The sequence below is a fragment of the Daphnia pulex genome, chromosome 6 (assembly GCF_021134715.1).
Source record: "Daphnia pulex isolate KAP4 chromosome 6, ASM2113471v1".
Taxonomy (NCBI): Eukaryota; Metazoa; Arthropoda; class Branchiopoda; order Diplostraca; family Daphniidae; genus Daphnia; species Daphnia pulex.
Genome location: NC_060022.1, coordinates 3510636 through 3530812, shown reverse-complemented (window position 1 = coordinate 3530812; position 20177 = coordinate 3510636). Strand labels below are relative to the sequence as shown.

At 41.5% G+C, this 20177-nt stretch overlaps 1 protein-coding gene and 2 long non-coding RNA genes across 17 annotated transcripts; all 3 read right to left on the bottom strand.

Annotated features, from left to right (window-relative positions):
* Positions 1 to 3041: 3041 nt before the first annotated feature.
* Positions 3042 to 6154, bottom strand: LOC124195760. Of its 11 annotated transcripts, none has more exons than XR_006875389.1 (9): positions 5993 to 6153; positions 5818 to 5925; positions 5471 to 5755; positions 4842 to 5128; positions 4490 to 4776; positions 4077 to 4407; positions 3930 to 4010; positions 3679 to 3866; positions 3042 to 3620 (listed from the first exon to the last, which is right to left on the bottom strand). It is a non-coding gene; the product is annotated as an uncharacterized LOC124195760 (long non-coding RNA). The 11 variants fall into 11 exon arrangements; XR_006875393.1 differs by having other exon boundaries at positions 3679 to 3863; XR_006875394.1 differs by having other exon boundaries at positions 3794 to 3866; positions 5993 to 6151.
* Positions 6155 to 8432: 2278 nt separating this feature from the next.
* On the bottom strand, positions 8433 to 10639 carry LOC124195759. Its single transcript, XR_006875387.1, has 4 exons — positions 10564 to 10639; positions 10429 to 10496; positions 10024 to 10219; positions 8433 to 9873 (listed from the first exon to the last, which is right to left on the bottom strand). It is a non-coding gene; the product is annotated as an uncharacterized LOC124195759 (long non-coding RNA).
* Positions 10640 to 11285: 646 nt separating this feature from the next.
* LOC124195754 lies at positions 11286 to 19666 on the bottom strand. 5 transcript variants are annotated; one of them, XM_046590326.1, is made up of 8 exons: positions 19449 to 19660; positions 18815 to 19000; positions 16128 to 16306; positions 13570 to 13667; positions 13344 to 13459; positions 12235 to 12430; positions 11983 to 12119; positions 11286 to 11905 (listed from the first exon to the last, which is right to left on the bottom strand). In XM_046590326.1, the coding sequence occupies exons 2-8, from the start codon at positions 18828 to 18830 to the stop codon at positions 11745 to 11747; spliced, it is 903 nt and encodes a 300-aa protein (XP_046446282.1). In that variant the 5' UTR covers positions 18831 to 19000; positions 19449 to 19660; the 3' UTR covers positions 11286 to 11744. The 5 variants fall into 5 exon arrangements, with proteins under 5 accessions (XP_046446282.1, XP_046446284.1, XP_046446283.1 ...); XM_046590328.1 differs by lacking the exon at positions 16128 to 16306 and having other exon boundaries at positions 12235 to 12444; positions 19449 to 19666; XM_046590327.1 differs by lacking the exon at positions 16128 to 16306 and having other exon boundaries at positions 19449 to 19661.
* Between the last annotated feature and the right edge of the window lie 511 nt (positions 19667 to 20177).

Sequence of the window (20177 nt, the reverse complement as noted above, 5' to 3'; positions counted from 1 at the left end):
GTCTACTGGTGCAAATAGCGATCCTATGTGTTTGGTAGTTAAGAAGATGGTTGTTTAAAAAACAAACAATGGTGAGTTTTTTTGGCTACCCAGAACACCCCATTGTTTGTTTTTTAAACAACCATTTTCGAAACTACCAAACACATGGAATCGCGATTCGCACTAATAGACTAGATGCAAAATTCTACGCGAGTTGTTGAATTAGAAAAATTTGTAACTTGACTGATGCAGATTTCTGCAAAAAATAAACCATGGCTTTTTGTTTCATTGGGTAGTGGGTTGCTTTGTTTAACTCGCACATGCTGTTATAGGATATGTCTACGGCCCCCAGAGATATTTATCTGGACCGAGAAGAAGAGAGAAGTACGAGGCAAGTTTTACTGGGGAGATGTAGTCATACTAGGCTTCCGGGTTAGACTCATGACCCTCCAAAAGTTTTCATCGGATCATGCGCCTTCCAAGTCCCCGTTCGACCAGAGCCCTCCCCTCCTCCTGGTTTCACAGCGGGTGAGTGACCACCGGCGGGCGTTGGTTAGTGGTTAGTTAGGGAAACGGGGCCACAGAAAAGAAGGGAGCCCAGAAATGCACTTGTAATTGAATCTAACTACACAATTTATCAGTCTTGGATTACAGCATTCTCTCGTCGGTTTTCACCAGTGGATGAAGTCCATGACAAGTAGCGAAGGATTACCCTGTAAGCAGAATGAACATTTATTTGGATGACAATAATATTCAAACAAGATTGTAGCGACAGAAAGCAATACCTCAAATAAAGATGCCCCGCTTAAGAAAGTAAAAAGGGAGATTCAAGGGTAGCAGCCAACAGGTTAGTAAACAGGGACCTTGTTGACTTTCTTGAAAGGACATGACTTATCATTAAGTCTGCCATGCAAATTTAGAAAGCTGGAGTTTAGAACCTGTAAATAAAAAAAGAAAAATAAGTCAGCTTGTTTATAATTTGTGTCATCAATGTGCTTGATGTCTATGATCTAAAAGAATAAACAATTATCAGTAAACACTCAAAAGCGCCTCTTAAACATCAGATAGACCATAGACGTAAGTAGAGATCTATACTTTAAATACATGTTAGACTGCAATGGAAAAAAGTTCAGTGACATGATAAGTGAACTTACACATGAAACCACAGATCAGTTATCCAATCTTCTCTTGAGAAGATGAAATGAGAGATTGGTCTATGCTGGGGTTGGTGATCTAGCAAGTCCAATACAATTATGACTCCTAATAAAAGACGAGAAGAATATATGTTTCAGCAATACATGAAATGGATAAAGCTTGTGTTGGTTATTACCTGTAGCATTTCGATGGCACATTCAGTAGAATACAATGATTTTGAACAAATAGTTGACGGTAGGCTGCACGACGGCCGCGACCCTTTCACGTTTCCTCCTGAAAGTTGATGGGAAACATTAAGGTTATCCAACATACACACGGAATAGAACACATCACCGACAAGTTAGAGACGAAATCACTCGAATTTACCAATGAATTCATTGGTAATTTTCGAAGAAGGATAGCTTAACTTTTGACAACAAACCGCCAGCCATTCCATTGACACAATCAACACGCCATCTATTTGATACGTCTCAAAACTGAGTATTTGCAGATGGTCTTAAAGATACTCAAAAAACTTGAAAAGTCCATATTTGTTTGATAAAACCTAGCAATCAATCCTTAGAACTGTCCAGAAAACAAAGCTCACTTGCTAGTTTTGTGCAAATATTCCGGAAGTATACCGGAAGTAAGCGATAGCGCCTTAACCATTGAGCTCCCGACAAAATAAACCAAATATTCGTGATCTCCGTGAAATTTGGGGTCGATTAGGTGTAATTTAAACGAAATCGAGAATTTGATCAAAATTGAGATTTTTCCTGAACTATAGTTCAGGATAATTCTCGAAACCGGAAGTACGCGTACGTACAAAAAAGAACATGAACTTTACCATAAATTTGACGAAGATCACGAATATGTGGTTCTTTTGTGTGTCAGATGAATATTTACTAAACTACTGGCAGAAATGAGAAAACCGGAAGTAGAAAAAAACCCCCATTATTACAAATCTAACAAGTGAGCTTTGTTGCTGAACGAGAAACTGACAGCTATCACCCAAAATTTCTTTGTAGTAGCAGCGAGAAATTTCTCCAGAGATGTGCAAAGTAAACGTAACTAAACTGAGTGAAAAATGATCAAAGGCTAACCGTCTAGCGTCAGAAAAAAAAAAAAATGAAAACAATGTCCGCTCTAGCTCGTTGACAGTTGAAAGAAAGAACTAACAAACGAAGGCAAATAACTTGATACTCACGTAATATTCTCCCCTCCAAATTTACATCTCGTCTTCACCAAAAAGCCACCACCGCAGCATCACACATCACAACAGACGAAATCCCCAAGGTATAATGAGAAGGCAGCTTAACAGTTGACATTCTTCTGAATCTGTGCCTTGTCTATGGCATCTTTTACTTTTAGTGATTCCAGATTCTTGACGAAATATCGTATATTGCTACCATTTCGTATCACTTTTTTAACTTTTCACTTTATTCCTGTTATTCTGCACTTTTCCTTAATTTTGATGAATCTTTCTCTGTAGGTTTCAATGGCTGTTGATGCACAGCCTGTCAATGGAGATGCTGCCTAATGAGGAGATGGTGAAAGGTGTGCTTGAATCTGTTGCTGTCTGTAGTGCCACAATTCAATGTGTTGTTTGTTAATTAGTCTGTCTAAATCAAATCTCCTGCTTCCAATCTCATCCATGCAGTAAGATTAAGGCAACTTGATGCTACATGATAAAGGAGTGATTCCATTGACAACTGCTAGATCAAACAATTTTCTGCGCCAAAAAATAGCGACTCTGTTATTACCGAGGTTGAGAAAGCAACATCATCAAATAAAATTACGGGTGTTGTGTTTCATTTGATTAGTTGTGTTCTTCCGCTTATTCGTCTTTGTGAATGCTCTTCCTTGTCTGATTTTATTAATTTATAAGTGCTATTTTGTAGCAGAAAAATCACTTGTAACAAAATAAATCTTTTAGATTTTTCTTCATGTTTTAAAGTCTTCTATGTTGGATTCCTTCCTTACCTACCTAACTAACACAGGGGACTGATAATATCTCATAGTCTAGCCTTTACTTCTTAATTGGGGTTAGAGGTGACCCAGATTGATACCCAGAGGTTAGAGGGAGTTCTGTCTGGAATTTCTAAGTGAATTGAAAGTTAAAATTGTTTGCAAAATAACACAGGATTTAAGCTACAAAATGATGAATGAAAAAGTGAAACAAGAACCTGATTTACATACAAGTTGTACATTGGTTGAATTAAGAAAAACAACCTGAATGGCCTAAATAATTTTTTGATTTCTCGTAAAATTTGATGAAACTATTTGGCACTATTTAGCAGCTAATGTACGTAAAAGGCAGGCAATTACATAATACGATAAGATAATACATATTTATCCGACCAGGGAAAGAGCAAAGCCTTCATCCTCTGGGAAGAGGGTCATCTTAGCGTTGGAGATGTATCGGCGGCCGTTGAAACGTTCAAAAGAAAGCCCGATATTCGGATAGCTGCTGACGAACGACACATCAGTGTCGAATTTTAAATTATCTGTAAAAAATAAATAAAAATAAGTTGAGTAGGAAGTCGGCGATTCGAAATTCATTACGCTTGTCTTCATCAACGAAGGAAGAATCCCCCATCGTCGAAAAGGACGTTACAAAATATTTTGTCTGGATCATGGTGTGTCAATGAGTCGGTTACACACAGTAACGGTGACTTACAAGCGCTATGTTGGTATATCATAACAAGTCCCACCGCGTATTTAACGGATGATGATCGAAGGTGAATAACCTTCTGACGAGCAAACCAAAGTTTAATTAATTAATCGTACATTTGCAGGAAAGATGATAATTTAACTTTTTTTGTGACTAGAGACTTTTTCTGGTTTAATTTCTGAATGCATTTTTCCATTAGTCGATGATCGTGCAGCGTTTCAACCTGCGCATCAACCAAAAGTAAAAAATTTTCTATTGGATCACACAAAATTTAAATGAATAGGATTACTTGCTGAAGGAGTCGAACGGCATCTTCTAGCTGGACGTCAAGATCCAAGCAGAGGTGGGCATAGAGAAGAATCAAAGAAGTTTTGTCAGGGGAAACGTCACAGGCCAACCGAGAAAAGCTCAGTTCATTTCTTCTTCTTCAGTGGGTTCTGTTTCGACCTTTTCTTCTTCCAGACCTCATACTTTGTAACCAGATTCTACGCATATATTCCACCATCCGCTGCAAAAATTCTTCAGTTGAAACGACTGGACACGTAGTCGGATGGAAATAATGCAAAGAACCGCCATTTGCCGGATCAATCAATTGATTACAGTCAGTGTCCCCTGCAAGACTTAAAAATAATAATATTAAATTTATTGAAAAATGAATTTAGCACTCTTACTTTGGGTTTGTGTTCCACTTGAGATGATTACCTGATGCTATTACCTGACGTCGGTTTGAAAGAACATTTTGATTTGGTGGAAGTACCACTGCTTTCTTCCTTGATGGCTCCGCCAGAACCATTATTCGTAAGTCAACAATGGAAAGCCACAATAATGCTAGTCTTGGAGCGTGTGGAGTAAGTTCCGTTGGCTGTTGGTATACCAGCAGTATATGGTTCTTCTGGCTCTAATTTGGGTTAAGATTCTTCTTTTTCCTCAACGTTGACGACCGTCTGAAAGGTATCTCTAGCAAAATTCCAGATAGGATTGGCTGTTGCCTAAATATTATAACAAAATATTAACATCTATTAAGACAAAAACTAGGTAGTTTAATTCTACGCACCTTCATGTTCATTTTTCAACTATGTTGTGGGAGCCACCTGACTCAATTGGTTGCTCTTGATAAAAGGCCTTTTCAGATTTCGTCGTAACTAGAACTCTAATCAACTGTTCGAATTGAAGGGGCTGCTCGAGTAGTACCATATCTTAGGGTACTCCACGGCAATAGTTTCTTCACACCAATCCACCACCGTCAATTTCTTCCGGGCTGTCAGTTCCTTCGCCATAGATCTTACAATGAATCAGTATTTGTGAGTGAAGATGGTGGTCTTAACCCAATTATTCCAGATTCTGAGAAAATAAATGAGGAATTCCATTATAATATTCCGTTATTATGATCAGATGCTGGTTAAGAGGCAATAAGCTTTCATTAGTTATTCCATTTAAGAAACATTTCTTTAGAAGATAAGTTTGACTTCGGCAGCCCACACGCATTAAACTATCCCAATAAATTTAAATTTAAACAGCAAAGTACCTTTTATTCGAAATCTTTTGTTATTTCCAATAAAAATACAGTGTTTTATCCTATACATCAGAAGAATTATCCCCATCCTTTCTACTTCACACAGTTTACTTAACAAATATTCTAGTACTTTAGAGTGTGAAAGAGGCATGAGAAGATGAGAGCAATACCTGTTTCCTGTTCTTGCTTCAACATTGGTACTCCATCATTCTAAATGTTGTGCGTCTTATACCTAAAAAGAATACAAGAAACAATTATTATTAGCACATTCATAATTATTGGAAGATTTTAATTTCTACAATTCAACTTTTACTACACTTTAGTAAACTGAATAAGATAGTCACATTACTGTCCTTCAATTAGTGTACATGTTACCGACGTTCACAGCAAAGGTAAATGAGTTCCATGCAGCCCACACAATAGGATGGCTAAAGTTCCATATTTTAAAAGGGGGCCTGCAATACAACATTGTAAATGTCATGATAAAAATTTTAATTAGTTCAATCAATAGTTTTACCAGTAAAAACATTGTAATGTTCAATGTTACTCAGCTTCATGTGAAGACAGCGTGGTGGACAGCGTGGTTGACAGAATGGTACCCAAATCTTAAAGCTTCAAGATTCGTCTACAAATAAACGACACTTAAGACTTTCGGGGTTATATCACGTACAAAAACAAATAATCGCGCTCACCATAGACAACTCTTCAGAGCATAAATAGAAAGACATCTCTGCCAAGGAACCCACCTAACTTCAAAACTCCAACAATCAGAACAATGGCGTCTCTTTCTCTCAAGTCTCAACACGCTTCTAATCAACTGTAAAGAAGTCGAATCAGACAACAGCTTTCGATGACTGCCGCGAGATGGGCACGAACTAGACGACTTCGCCATCTAGGGGTGGGGAGTAAAAAGTTTCCTAAACCGTTAACGGTTTAACGGTTGACGGACATGTTAGTGTAGCAGTGTAGCACTACTGTAGCTGTAGCCTCAACATAATGCTTCTTCACACCTTCAATATAATGCACCTTCAATAACGCTAAACAGTTAACACATTTTTTCCTCGAATTTTTTCCTTAGCTACTACTAATTTAATTAAAAACAGATGAGCATTAAAACATTCGATTGAACGAATCATCAAATTGTGGGATTGCTGCATTGTGTCCTGGCATACCGATAATAAAAAATCGTGAAACCGTCTAAGGTCAAATTTACGGGGAGGGGGGGATAAACCTTTATTCTGATTTTTCTAGCATACAATAAAATATATACACCTAGTAAGTGGGTTTGGGCTCTGGGCCGTCTGGGGACCTATTCATAGATATTTGATATAAAAAGCTGTTTGATGGACTTTTTCTTTCTTTTTTTCTTAATTCATCTACAACCGAAACTTATTCTGCGATGACAAGTTCTCGCTTCGCGGCAATGCATTTTTTAAAAAACAGCGAGATAGGAACGCTGACGTTTACCATTAGGCCGTAACTCCAGTGCTAGGTGGAGTCCACAAAGTCTTGGAAATGAGTGTGGGAAAGAACTCTTGAAAAATCCTCGTCTACTCTCCATCGTGGGTTTTAACGATGCCCTCAAGATTTTCGTCCAAACGGTCGTCCGTCAAAAGTTCACATCGGATTAGCCACAGCGGTTCAAACTAGCTCACAGCCTATAAACTAGGCTCGCCTTCGCAATTCTGGCGCATGAATATAGAATAGAAATGACACAATAAATTCCAACCGAAATAATTGCGCCATCGTAATTTAAAAATTCGTCATCCGGGGAAATTTAATTTTCAAGTTCCCGCTCGCAATAACGCGAATGAAACTCGCAGCTAGGCCAGTCGTCATTATCAGAGTCGAGCTGGATCGTTGCTTCATATAAAACGGGTACGAAATAACGTGCCGGTTGGCCATTAAAAGAAAATCGATGGCTTCTTATTTTTTTGGCGTGCGTGCGGACGGGATAACGCGCAAAGCAAATTTTCTTCCAGCACCCGCGTTGCGGTGCTAATCGATTTTAATTTTACGCCGTGATGCGGAGTGGGTTTTTTGGATTCGTCCATCCATCATCGGCGACAAAAAACACGCCCCTGGAAGTTGTATCCGCATATTACGTTCTATTATTTGTTACTTCTGAAACAAAAGCTCGTTATTACTCTTTATACGTAGAAGCGAATTAATGCTAACGCATTCCAGTCAATATAATTCATTAAATGATTGCTGTTTTCACAGAAATGATCAGGCCTCTCCTAAAAATTTACTCCTCTGCTAATGAAGCGCATGAAAACAATCATATCAACGAGGTGCAAGTAACAAAGTTATAGCAATCATTTCTTGTTATTTAAAAAATTATATTTCGAGGAATATTGTGTATCTATTTGCTGGGGATCGTCAAACTTCTTTCCATGTAAAAGAAGCCTCTTTGATAGAGTCTCTTCGAGGCGAAATGCCTTCTGGCTAATTAGCGCTGTACAAATCAAATCATCAAAATTTCCTAGCTCAACTAAACTAATTAAAATCGGTTAATTGACTAGAACGAATGGGTTTTCTTGATTGTGTACACACTGGACCCGTTGCGTATACAACACTTCAGTTTCCCCCCAAAAGTTTCAGTTTCCCGTACTTTGCATTTATAAACTCGTTCTTAGTGAAGTGTATAGGCCTCTACTGTGCATATGAAGAGTGTAGCAAGTCTATAATAGCCCTGGCGTGGTTTGCCAATCCTTTTAGACTGAGTGTTGACTCAGCGACTTGAAGAGTAATACAATACGTTCCCAGCAGAGCGCAACTAAGACATGTCTCTCGGAATGAAAAGGTTTACGTAGACAAATGTAAATACAACAGAGCGTCTCTTTTGATATTTTTGAACTGAAAATAGCACGTAGGGCGCCAAGAGTTTTCCGGTAACGCCTAGCTGCCAACTTGATCATTCCAAGAAAACATTTGCTGGCCTTCTTTTCCTTGCCAGGCCAGTTAAAATAATATTGAGGAATAATAACAAAATTCGCCGGTTTGAAATTGCGCATGATCTAGACTGAGAAGTGCAGCTACTCAGAAGCCCATCTCGTTCCCGATTTGCCATAATGTCAAAACAAACAAGAAATAAAACGAGCGAGTTCATTGATGATACAGTGGTGGACACAGACGACGGGGGTGTATCATCGTACACTATACACCCCCTTGTGACGTGACGGGAGTCAGATCATACGAAACGTTATTTCGGAGACAACTATACAGATCTTTGATCAGGCAATGTTTGTACACAAACCTTTGACTCATCACGGAGCTGCTGGGCACTCGACGCTACATATATATCTTTCATGACCGGAAATCATATCAAGACGTCTGGTTCGACGTTTCCTGCGGCAGCTAGCAAGCTGTGATTCAACTCAACTCGTCATCAAAGGGACACGAACTCCACTTCAACAAGAGACGAGGTATGACACCAACAGCTGCAATGACCTGAAGGCTACATGTTTTGTTCAGCATAATGAAACGAGCGAGTACGTGTTGTTTTCTTCGCTAATGACAATATATTTTTTTCACCCCGGCTTAACGACGGTTGAACGAGGTTCATTATCAACTATTGACACTGTCCCCTTGAGTCACTCGAGCAGCCGCTAAAAATCCTGCGTGTTTTTCGACACCTAAACTTTTTCAAATTCAGTTGGTGTTCAACCTTTTGGGGATGACTGATGGAAGATTCTTTGTATTTTATTGGATAAAATCTAGACTGTGCGTCAACGAGTGAATGGATTGACAAATTTCTATTCCCCATCGTCAGGAGGTCAGAATAACAAGTTCCTCTTCCTCTTCTTCTTCTGGACGGAGACTCATGGCGGGCGCTATATTATGTGTCGAAAGTATTTGGCTGCCTTGAGGAGAGCGCTTACAAGTTGGGTCTTATATTGTGCTTATGTCCGTACGAGTTCCGTTGAAAGCGTCTTCACAAGTCGGACGGGATCGCTTATTGACTGAGATGAGTGCGGATAAGCGAACAACGAATATCCAATGGCATCCCACTCAAAATCCACTCAAGTGTACGTTAACACTGATGTCTTATCATATATTGTGCTGCACTGTATAAGCTATAAGCTGATTTCCTTTGGTGATGTTGTTTTGTGCAGTATAGGAAAAGAAATTCCCGGAAAAATCGATCGCTCTATGGCGGATGGCAAAGGGGGAGAGAAAGTTATATGTGAGGATGTCGGCTCCGCTTGGATGTTGTAATAGCATATGCATTTTGACATCGCCCAAGGATGGAAATGAAAGTGGAAACACGGAAAACTATTTTCAAACTCGACACGTTCGCTGAGTATACCGCGCATCAAAAAGTCCCAAATAAGATCGGCAACGACAGCGGGGGGGATCGAATTTCAAATCTGAATTGCTGAATCTCCAACGTCCTATATACAATATCGTCTCCATGGAAACATAGAGGAGGTGCCGTTGTGGCGGGCAGGTCCCTCTTGGTCGTAACATTTTCTATTTGCTCGTTGCTTGAAGTGTTTAAAGTTAAAATATTACAAAAACAGGCCTGATCTGCAGTCGTTCTACAAATGGGTTACCAAATGAACCCTGTCTGGGTAAAAATAAATAAGAGCATATAAGAAAACAGTCCCAGTCAACCGCCTAGCTGTGGAATAATCGTACTCCGTACTATGTCACGATTTATAATCAACGCCACCCAAAATTGCCAAAAAAGGGAGAATAGAAATAAAATGTTTCCTACCTTTAAGCCTGTGAAAAAAGCCAGGCATCCACAAGTGCCCCATCCACAAAAGAGTTGAGTACGCCAGGCGGAATAGGAAAAAGGGCGTCCTCGTGTATACACTCGATACACCCATGTTGGTCAAAGAAAGGGGAAGAAGAGATCCTTAACTGGGACGACATCGGTGGTTTCTCCAATCAAGAGAAATGCTGTTTATCTAAATGGAAATAAAAAATGAGTTACGAAAAATATTTACAGAAACAACAAGTAAGGGCAAGTTGAAAATAAGACACTGGGTAAACCCTTACGGTTAAAAACAAGAGAATTTTAGGTTTCCTTGAAATACAATGCAGTTATGCAAGTCATGCATCATTAAATAAATAGCTAGCAGGTCAAACAAATAATAAAAATAACGAAAATCATTACCCAAGCAATGGTGTGACATGCAAAACTGGCATATCTTGTGGTAATGATGGCTGGCACAGGCCTTAAATCTGCTCAAAGGAAATAAAGGTTACACAATGATACAAACAAACTGTCATGCATCAACAGGGAGCTTACATGATTGAAATGATAGTCTGAAAATTATAACATTTCACAAACTAGGAACAGGTGTAACTCTTTTATTTAATCTCCCATATAGTCATTCTGTTTGTATTCTAAGCTTAATTTACCTTTTAAACAGCATGGAGTATGTATTAAGCTATTCCATAAATAGAGTAATAGACGCGACCAAGTTGACACGATGACCACGTTTTAGTAATTTTATTTCTAGCAGACGACACTTTTCTTAAGAAATCGATAGAATCTATTAAAAATCGACTCCTATCCTAAATCCACGTTCAAAATTAATAAAAGCGGTTTTCTCACCCACGTTCGACATCCAGGATTTTATTTTAGTATCTAATATCTAATAGTTTGTCTTGCAACAAGTTACACTGAGCCCCACTACCACAGCCCAGATAAAAGTAAAAATTTGCACAGATCCCCAGATAATTACTTTTAGACCGCAACCGCATCAATAAGACCCTCCTGGACCCCCTTATAAGCCAAGAGGGTATATGTCTTTTATGTACGCAGTATTTCTTTATTCGCAATCGAATCTTATGTGCATACACTCAAAGGAAGTGGCCATCGATAAAGGCGAAGCCATTCAATTCATTTGGCAATTTCCGATCGTCGTCCTGGAGGGTCTTATATTTATTGTGCGCGTTTATCGTAGTGCACATGTTACACAATAGGAAACTGCCCAGCAAGAAAGAAGAAAAAGAAAACGCAGAAGATAGCTCAGTCAACATATATATTGACCATGGTAAATATCTACAAAATGGAAATAGCAATTCAATCGATTGCTCGATGGGTTGCAATACAAACAGTATTTGATTTTATAACGGCCGGACTGGTATGTATATAATAGCGCGAACAAGAGAAATATCAGAAGGAGAGAATATAAAATGGTATCTTCTTTTTTGGGGGGATCAATTTCTTTTTTTTTTTTCATATGGTATCCGCAGCAATAATTTGTAAATCATAAAACTAAATAGTGGAAACATCAAATCCGATTTGAATTCGATCCAAAATATTAGTCCCTCTATTGAATAGAAAGTTGAACAGTCAGTTTCAGCAGACAGCGGATCCTCGGCGGGACCTGCTGGGACATATTCTGATCACGTAGCGTCTCATCTGATTTGCCAAGTGGGGGGAAGGAAATGGAAGTATCTTCAGCCGGCACGATTCATAGGTCAGCGAACGACACGGAATAAGTGATGATGCTGGTGGACGATGACGATTTGGACTAGAAACGAGAGGAGCAAATGACGAACTAGTTCCTGATTGAGGGAATGCAACGCTAGCGACAAACGGCCGCCATTCGTTGCGTGCTGTGAGGCAGCTTGTTTCTCTTCTGCAAAAGTCAATCAAAAGAATCATCAGTATAAAATCTAGTAACTGTATACAGATGAGATCCCCAAATAAGTTCACCTTTCAGGAAATGAACGACGATGCTGAAGGAAAACGAGTCTAAACTGCACGTGTAGTTACCGCCGTCGTTGATCGTTGCGTTGGCAATGCTGAGTTTGTTTTCCAACTGGCCGGGCTTGGTGATTTCCGTGTAGATACTGTCTCAATCCGCCCACCAACATAAAAATACGAGCGTTAGAAATCAATCACCGACTGCGCTTCTTTTTTATCGGATGTTTACAAAAGCGACAGCCGACACGAGAAAATAACGACCTGATGCCACCGCGCCAGAGTTCATCGGCAACGGGAGTGCCTGATTTGAGCCATTGAAAAATCTTCGGCTTGATCCAGTAGTGTCTGACTCGACAGCGCAGTTCGAGACTGGAGCCGATCCGGTAGTAGAGGACGCGATCCGACGAAACGGCCGCATCCGTTTGGCTGTCGACGATCTCGACGATTGGTTCTGGAACTGACTGACACACACTTCCGTTTACATTATTCAATAAAAACACGAAACGAAACGAAACGAAACGAAGGAAAAAAATACAGGACTATCCGCTTAAATTCCAATGGCGCAATATAGTAGTATATACGGAACCGGATGAGAGACGGCCAAGCTAACCGAATCGACGTGGAGTAAAGGGAGCGTGATTCTCAAAGACGGATAGCGCCAGCAAATAGATAAACAGGGGAGAAACGGGTTGTGTAGTGTGTCTCCCTCCTCTACTTCTCATATCGCTTGTACAGGGAAACGTTACACGGTACATCATTCATATTCTAAATGGATGGGGTGGACCGGATATGTCTGGTTCTCACGCACGTATATCGGCAATGACAAGAAGGAGAGTTTCCTCCTCCTTTTTCGTTTTGTGGAGGGAGGAGGAAGAGTTGGGCAGTGCCAACGTGACAAATGTTACGACACTGGGCCAAACCGATGGGTCGTCTCAAGTCATAGTATATAGAGTCGCGCTATCCTCCCCACCAAATGATGGACGATCGATCAGGCAGGCCAGCGCTACGACGACTAAGACGTATGGTTGCCTCCGTCGTCCATTCAAGGATCAAATTCCCGTCGATAAATGGGTAACACTGACCGTGACAAACGACTCGGCCGACTTGATACCCGAAACTGAAAATTACCCACGAATATTGATGGCGAAACCCCTTTTTTCCCATTGAATTTTCATTTTCATTTTTTGGATGCAGATGTATCCAGCCTCCGGAGTGGCGGATGATAAATGAAGTTGCGGGGGGAAATAATCGATAACGCACAAAATTATACTCGGGATTCTGAATGAACTTGCGGTGTTGAGGATGAGTAGTAGTGCATCAGAGCCAGGGCTGTGGGAGTGCGAGCAGCTTAAAAATGAATCAAATATTACCTGAAATCTCCAGATGAATGTAGCGGATGAGTGGTGGGTCGGTGGATATATGACAGAGGTAAGTACCGGAATCGTTTATCATCGCTGGATTGAACTTGAGCTGCCATAAATGTGGACTGCAATCATTTCCCATGTGGATATAATAGAACATTGTTTAACGTCACAATTTAGTTTTCTTTTCTTATCTGACACACAAGTTGGAAAAAGGAAAATGTTTGTTTGTTACTAAATAAATTCCGGATTTATCCGCGGGTCGGCCGTGTGACTGGATTCTCCCACCGTCAGCAGCTGCAAATCGTCCTCCGTCTTCCTGATCCAAGACACCTGTCGTTTTTTCCAAGAGAAATAATGGATCATACAAATTCATAAGTCAAAGTCTTTTCATTCGTGATACATTATCCAGGAGCACTGGGCGAACTCTCTAACCAAGTTAACCATCCCATCCCCATGCGTCTCTATAATATTTAGACGACAAAGGAGGGCACACGCAGTTTGTCTCAAACTGGTAATACAATACACTGAATAATGTCCGACAATATATGCGCGCGCTCCAAAAGTCAAGATGAATGTGCGATATGAGCGAGTCAACAGTTCAGACTTGAAGACTAGACCCTAAAAGTCGGTCGTTTTTCATTAAAAGAGAAATATAAGAAACAAGCGGATGTATATAGCCCCCTCTAATACGCAATATATCACCAAAGTGATTGAATCCAGTAGAGCGTATGATCCGCGCCCAAGAGTCTCTCTTGACCGTTGCCGCAGTGCATAGATCATATTGAGGTCCGGCCGACGATCCAACCGGAGCAATCGAGATGAACCCCCACACAACATGTATCGTTTTCGAGCAACAATGAGAAAAGCAGCCAAGAAAGAAAAAGACAAAAGGATGAAGAAAGAAAGAAACTGCTGGCCATCATGCGTCTTCATGAACTACACCGCGAATATAAAGCCGCCGTTGCTGGGCAGTAGCGGAGAAAAACATTGCCCCGGCGCGTCCTATTTACGGCCAAGAGACTTTGGCTCTTATTCTACTCCACTGCCTCGATTTATATCGTCTCTCTCTCTTCTTTTGGTTGTGTGGTTTTCTTGTGTGTATATTTATTTCGCGGTCGGCCACTCACGGCTGTGTGATGAGACCCATAACAAGGACGGGCAACAACAACATCTTTTCCGCCCGCCCCCCTTTTATTTATACGTCTAGGCATCGCGGGTAGTGTGTATATAAACTGTGTGTAGTATTTTCTTTAATTCGCCCGATAGCCAGAAGGGAATGCTCGGCAGCTTATACGATTCGCATTGCTGAACTCGTCCCCGCGCTTCCGTCGATAAATGCATGGCGCTCATAAATATTTGGCCAGCTTGTGTATAGGAGTAGTAGACTAGATGATATAAAAAAAAAGAGCATAATAAGAAAAAGTAAATCTCACAAAAAAGAAGCGCTGCTATAGAATGCATTTGATTGCCGTTTTTCCTTCACTCACTCTGGAGCGGCTTCTCATACCTCCAACATCCGCACAAAAGACTCGGGAAGTTTTTCCTCTTCTTTTTTATCCCCACCTCAACTTGGGCCTTTTGGGCTCACGACGAATTCATCCCCATTTGATAAAATGTACAGCGTTGAATAATGTAAATGCTGGACTGGTTTTCGAACCGACTGTGTTCCCCCATCTTCCTATTTCTTTGCAAATTGTCTAGCCAACTCGTTCAGCGATGCCTTATTAGAGTCTGAACAAAGAAATTACATTATAGCGAAGCGAAGACTATAAATGAGAAAATGACTACAACTCTGTGTGCTGCAGGTATATCCAAATGAAAACGTTCTCCCGCCCTATTTTAAAGACAAGTAGGAAATGACTTTGGCCGTTCATTAAGGTGACTTTGTTCCCGCTCGATATGCCAAGCGCCTATTCTATCAAGCGGCATTGTGAGTCTATACTATATAAATAATTCAATGAATCGTATGCCAGGGGGAGACCCTGAAGAGTTGCAATCTTATGCGGAGAAGCCGCACGTGCTCCAAAGGATTCGATCAATCTTCCCTAGAATTATCAAAGTTGTACATATAGAGCCCCCCACCAAAAAATAAGATTGCTTTTCTTTGAGATAGACAAAAAGTTTGTTTGCCAACGTACCGTACGTAAGTTTTGATGTTATTTACTATGCGTCTAACCCTCGTTCTGTCACTCTCTTTTCTCTCACACACTTCAAGTGGCAAATAAAGAACTTTTGCTAGTTCAAAGACACGGCGACAGTTGCATCAGCCATTCAATTGGATTTCTCGACTGGTGTGTCTCTCAATTTTAGACGGGCGTCTATGTATAAGTACAGCGAGTACAGCTAGGGAACACCCAAACCAAAATCGATGGGGCTTGGATTGACATGCACAATTCTTCGCGCTCCTATATCCCGGATTATTCCACATCTCGCAAGCCCCCTTCCACGTATACGTGATTCGACATCGGGGCGATCTAGGACGGCATTTTTGTCGCGCGTACACCGTTATAGGAGCTCCCTTTTCAGAGATATGGGTGGCCGCCGGGGCTGTAATCGATTGTTTGCCCGGCTCTCTCTCAGTTTATTCCGCCAGCCGGATCTCTTAGCTGGTACATAACAACTAACAGCCGGTCTCTCGACGGCAGCTGACTCGTCCAATCACGATTCAAGAATGGGAAGGAGACGCGCCGAGATTATTATACTACTCAGGGTCCACTAAAAGGACAAGAAAAAACAACAACAACAACAACATCAAAAAGAAGAAGAAGAAGAAGAGGATGAAATTCCTACCGCTCGGTGATGGAGGTCTTGAATGTTGCAGTGCAGTTGAGCGGGAGCGCCGTGATGGCCTTTCACGGTCGAGCCGTTCTGCGGAGCGCTGAACGATGGAGCCGGTCCGTGGTCGTGATCACATCCGTCCTGCTGCTGGTGGTGGTCGGCAAACAATCCGGGCAAGGCTCCCAGATGACCTGCACGAGATGATGAGACACAACTATGTTTGCGCAGACGGAGCAGACGGTCGCCGTCTTGATTTCTTTCTGCTATTTTTTCGATTCTTTTACTCTCGTTGGCGACAATCAGCAGAGAGTAGATGAAGAGTTGACGGGCGAGGACCACCAGCACTCCCGTCATCGCCATCATCAAATGCGGGCCGCTTTTGTCGGTTGAATTACGGCGGCATGCTGGCCGACAAGGAAATGATGATGTTGTCTGAAACGCGTCGCTCGTAAAAGTTGAAAGCCCGGAGCAAATGAATGGATCGTTCCGGCGGACTAAGACGAAGGAGAAAGTGGGAGGAGGAGGATCCCAAAGTGAAGGAAGAAGAATCTGTGGAGCGAATAAGAACTACGACCTATCCGAATCGGGTCTGGTAGGCAACTGAAAAACAGTCGGACACTGTCGGGGGGGAACAAGTGGGGAGACACAGACGGGCTCTGGGCCATCATATCCTTCCCTCCTCCTCCTCCTCTCTGGAGAGATTCCCAGCAGCGCCACCGGGACTCCCGCCGCAACTCCCGCTCTTTCCCCCCCCCCCCCCCACAAAAATACTACGACGACGACCCGCAACATCTGCACTCCACTCTCTTTTCTTCTCATCTCTTACATTTATTTGGGTTGTGAATCCCTCGCAATTTCTTTATTGTTGTACGCAAGCTCCTCCCACGACCCATATACTTGGCAGGCGAATCTTTTGTCCGCGTGATTGCGACCCGTGTCTAAACGCGGAAATAAAAGAGGCTGTACACACACTCGCACTAGTGCGAATAGATATAGATAGACGTGCATCGATCAAAATGATGGCATTTAGCTTGATGGCTTCTTCTCGTCGGTCTGGTTGAACGTGGCCAAAATGATGAAACGGCTATGCACTACAAGATGATTGAATCAGATCAATCATCAAGGATGTGTCGATGATGATAATTCCATCGCCATCAGAGAGTTTGACGGAGAATCGTGGCAGTGCTGCCGCAGACACACCACACAGACCCACCAGTACACCGAGCCGTGATGCATATCGGACGGAGATTGAGTTACAAAAGGGCGTGGACCCAGCGCAATGGCAAAACATACCAAAATATATACACCCCGGGAAAAAAGAAAAGTCTTTGCGTCAGCGTCGGGGGACTATGGCGCAGGCCAGGCCAGGCCAGGCGTGTTTCCCATGGAAAATAAGATGAGAGAGTCACGGCGTCGATCGTGCGAGACCGACGACGTCGGCAGGTTTTGCTCCGTTACAAAATTGTGCAACTTCAAAAGACGTTGGTTGCGGGGAGGGTCTAAACCACCACACTCACGTTCATGTTTCATGGACGCTTCGTCCGTTTGAACGGCCTCGACGACTAGCAGAACGGCCAGTTTGAATTAGAGAATCCAACTCTACTCAAAGCTTTGCCAAAAGAAAATCTGAAACAATAGATTTTGGAAGGGTGTGAACAAATACGTGGGAAACTTACTCCCGCGGGATCGGCAACCGTGAGTACAGGTAGACACAACACGTCTCAACCTATAAATAGTGATCCCGTGATAAGAAAAATAGAGAGTGAACACAAGAAAAGGAAAAAAAAAAACAAGTGGCGAAAGTCTATACGAAACGAAGCGTGCGGTACTCGCTCCTCAGCTGAGAGCAAACAACATCGTAGGTCACGCGCGTTGGCGTCGCCCTCGGGATGAGAACACCGCCGTCGGGATACAACAAATCTCGTTATTTCGGATCGCGGAATATATAAGGGTCGACTGTATACGTAAATTCGTTTTCCGCTCATAATACATCTCCGGCCCTGCTCTCTCGACTGCTGTGCTAATGGCACATTTCAACTTGGAATGGCTTCTTAAATCAGTCAGATTGTTTTAAGATCGCAAAATTCGCAGTCGGCACTTCCGTCTGTGTGGCTCTTCTTGAATAATTTAAAAAAAAAAAGAAGTAGATTGAACAATAAGTGCCACGGCCTTGCGTGGCAAAACAACTGCACAGAAAACAGAATTGACGGTAACTTTCCACGTTCCGGAAACACTTGCCGGCAACTGGTGCTGACTTGGACGTCACTGCGTGTTGGCGGTACGGAACACGAGTGAAAATATTACAATTTATGGCATCAATTTAGTTTATCGTAGAGAAGGGGCTAGATTGGCATTAACCAGAAGATATTTCCTCACATCAGAGCCAAAGAGAAAATGGCGTAGGAGGAGATGCCGGTGTGGCGGCAGGTCTTTGCTTGAAACGTTTAAAGTTAAAACATTTTTGAATTTGATTGTTTACCCACAGACAAAGTTGAGCGAAGTTGAGATTGTACACAAGAAAAAAAAAACGTGTCTGGCCTGCAGTCGTTCTACAAATGACTTACGGTATTGCATGAACCCTTACTTAGTACTTAAATGAAAAGGATAAGAGAAAACAGTTCCAGTCCTAGCTCAGGAATAATCGTACTCCGTACTATGTCACGATTTTTATAAATCAAGAAAAAGATGCATTTTCCTACCTGGCCAGGCAGGCATTCACTGGTGTTCCATCCGCAGAGAATTAAGTTGAATCCACCAGTCGATAGGGGGTCGTGAATACACCAACAACTCACATGGGTGTACATGAGGGCATTTAAAGGAAGGGGAAGAAGAGATTCGTAACATGACCGGCATCGGTTTCTCCAATCAAGAGGGATGCTGTTTATCTAAATAAAAAAAAATGGGTTACGAAAAATGTTGACAGAAACAAGGAAAAGTTGAAAATAAGGCAGTGGGTAAAACCAAATTGTTAATAAACAGAAGAATTAAAAGGTTACCATGTAACACACTTCAGTTATGCAAGTTATGCATCATTAAAATAGGCTTAGCTAGCAGGTCAAACAAATAATAAAAGTAACGAAAATATTACCCAAGCGATGGTACTGTGATGGTTGTTAATGACACATTAATACCAGCATAAGCAAAACTGGCACAACTTTGGGTTATCATGGCTGGCTCAGGCTTCAAATATGCACATGTGTAATTAAACTGCCATGCATCGACAGGGTGCTTACTTAAAAAATGCTAGTCTTAAGGAACTAACACTTCACAAATTTGGAACAGGTTTCTATAAGCTCTCACAATAATTTTCTTAGTATTCTTAGTTTTATTCACCTGTTAAAAAGCATGGAGTGTGTACATTAGGCTACTCTATTAAATGCTGTGACCAGAGTTCACACGACGACCACGTTTTTGTAATGTTATTTCTTGTTCTATTTTTCGTGCAGCCTATTTTCCCCACAAAGTAATTGTTTTGTCCCCAATAGGCCCATAGCCATAATTAACAATAATCAATTTGAATATAATTCACTAATCACTCCTAATCACTTTAGTGACTTTCACCTATTTTTTCGAAACTTATTAACAAAACCAAAGCAGACGACACTTTTCTAATTTTCTTCTGCTAAACCATATCCTACCGCGCTAAATCCAAACCGCTCAAAAATAATAAAAGCGATTTTCTCACCCGCGCTCGACACCCGCTGAACGGATCGGGATTCCTTTAGTATCTAACAGTTCGTCTCATCAAGTTACTCTTAAGCCCACCCTACCACAGTCGAGATAAAACTAAAAGTTTGTACAAAACCCGCAGATAATTGCTTTAGCTGCCAAAATAAGACCCTGTAGGACTCTCTTGGAAGCCAAGAGGGAATAAGATGAAGTCTACTCCAACGACTTAGAAGTTTATTCGCTAAAGAAAAGAGAACCTCGCGTGATTGACTATGAATTCACCAGTGGCTTTTTGATTGAAGTCTATCGCAGCTGTTGTTGAGCGCATGGAATGGAAAAGAAGGCTCTCTGGGGCCTTATACCATGTCATGTCTAAATTATAAGCTACATTTT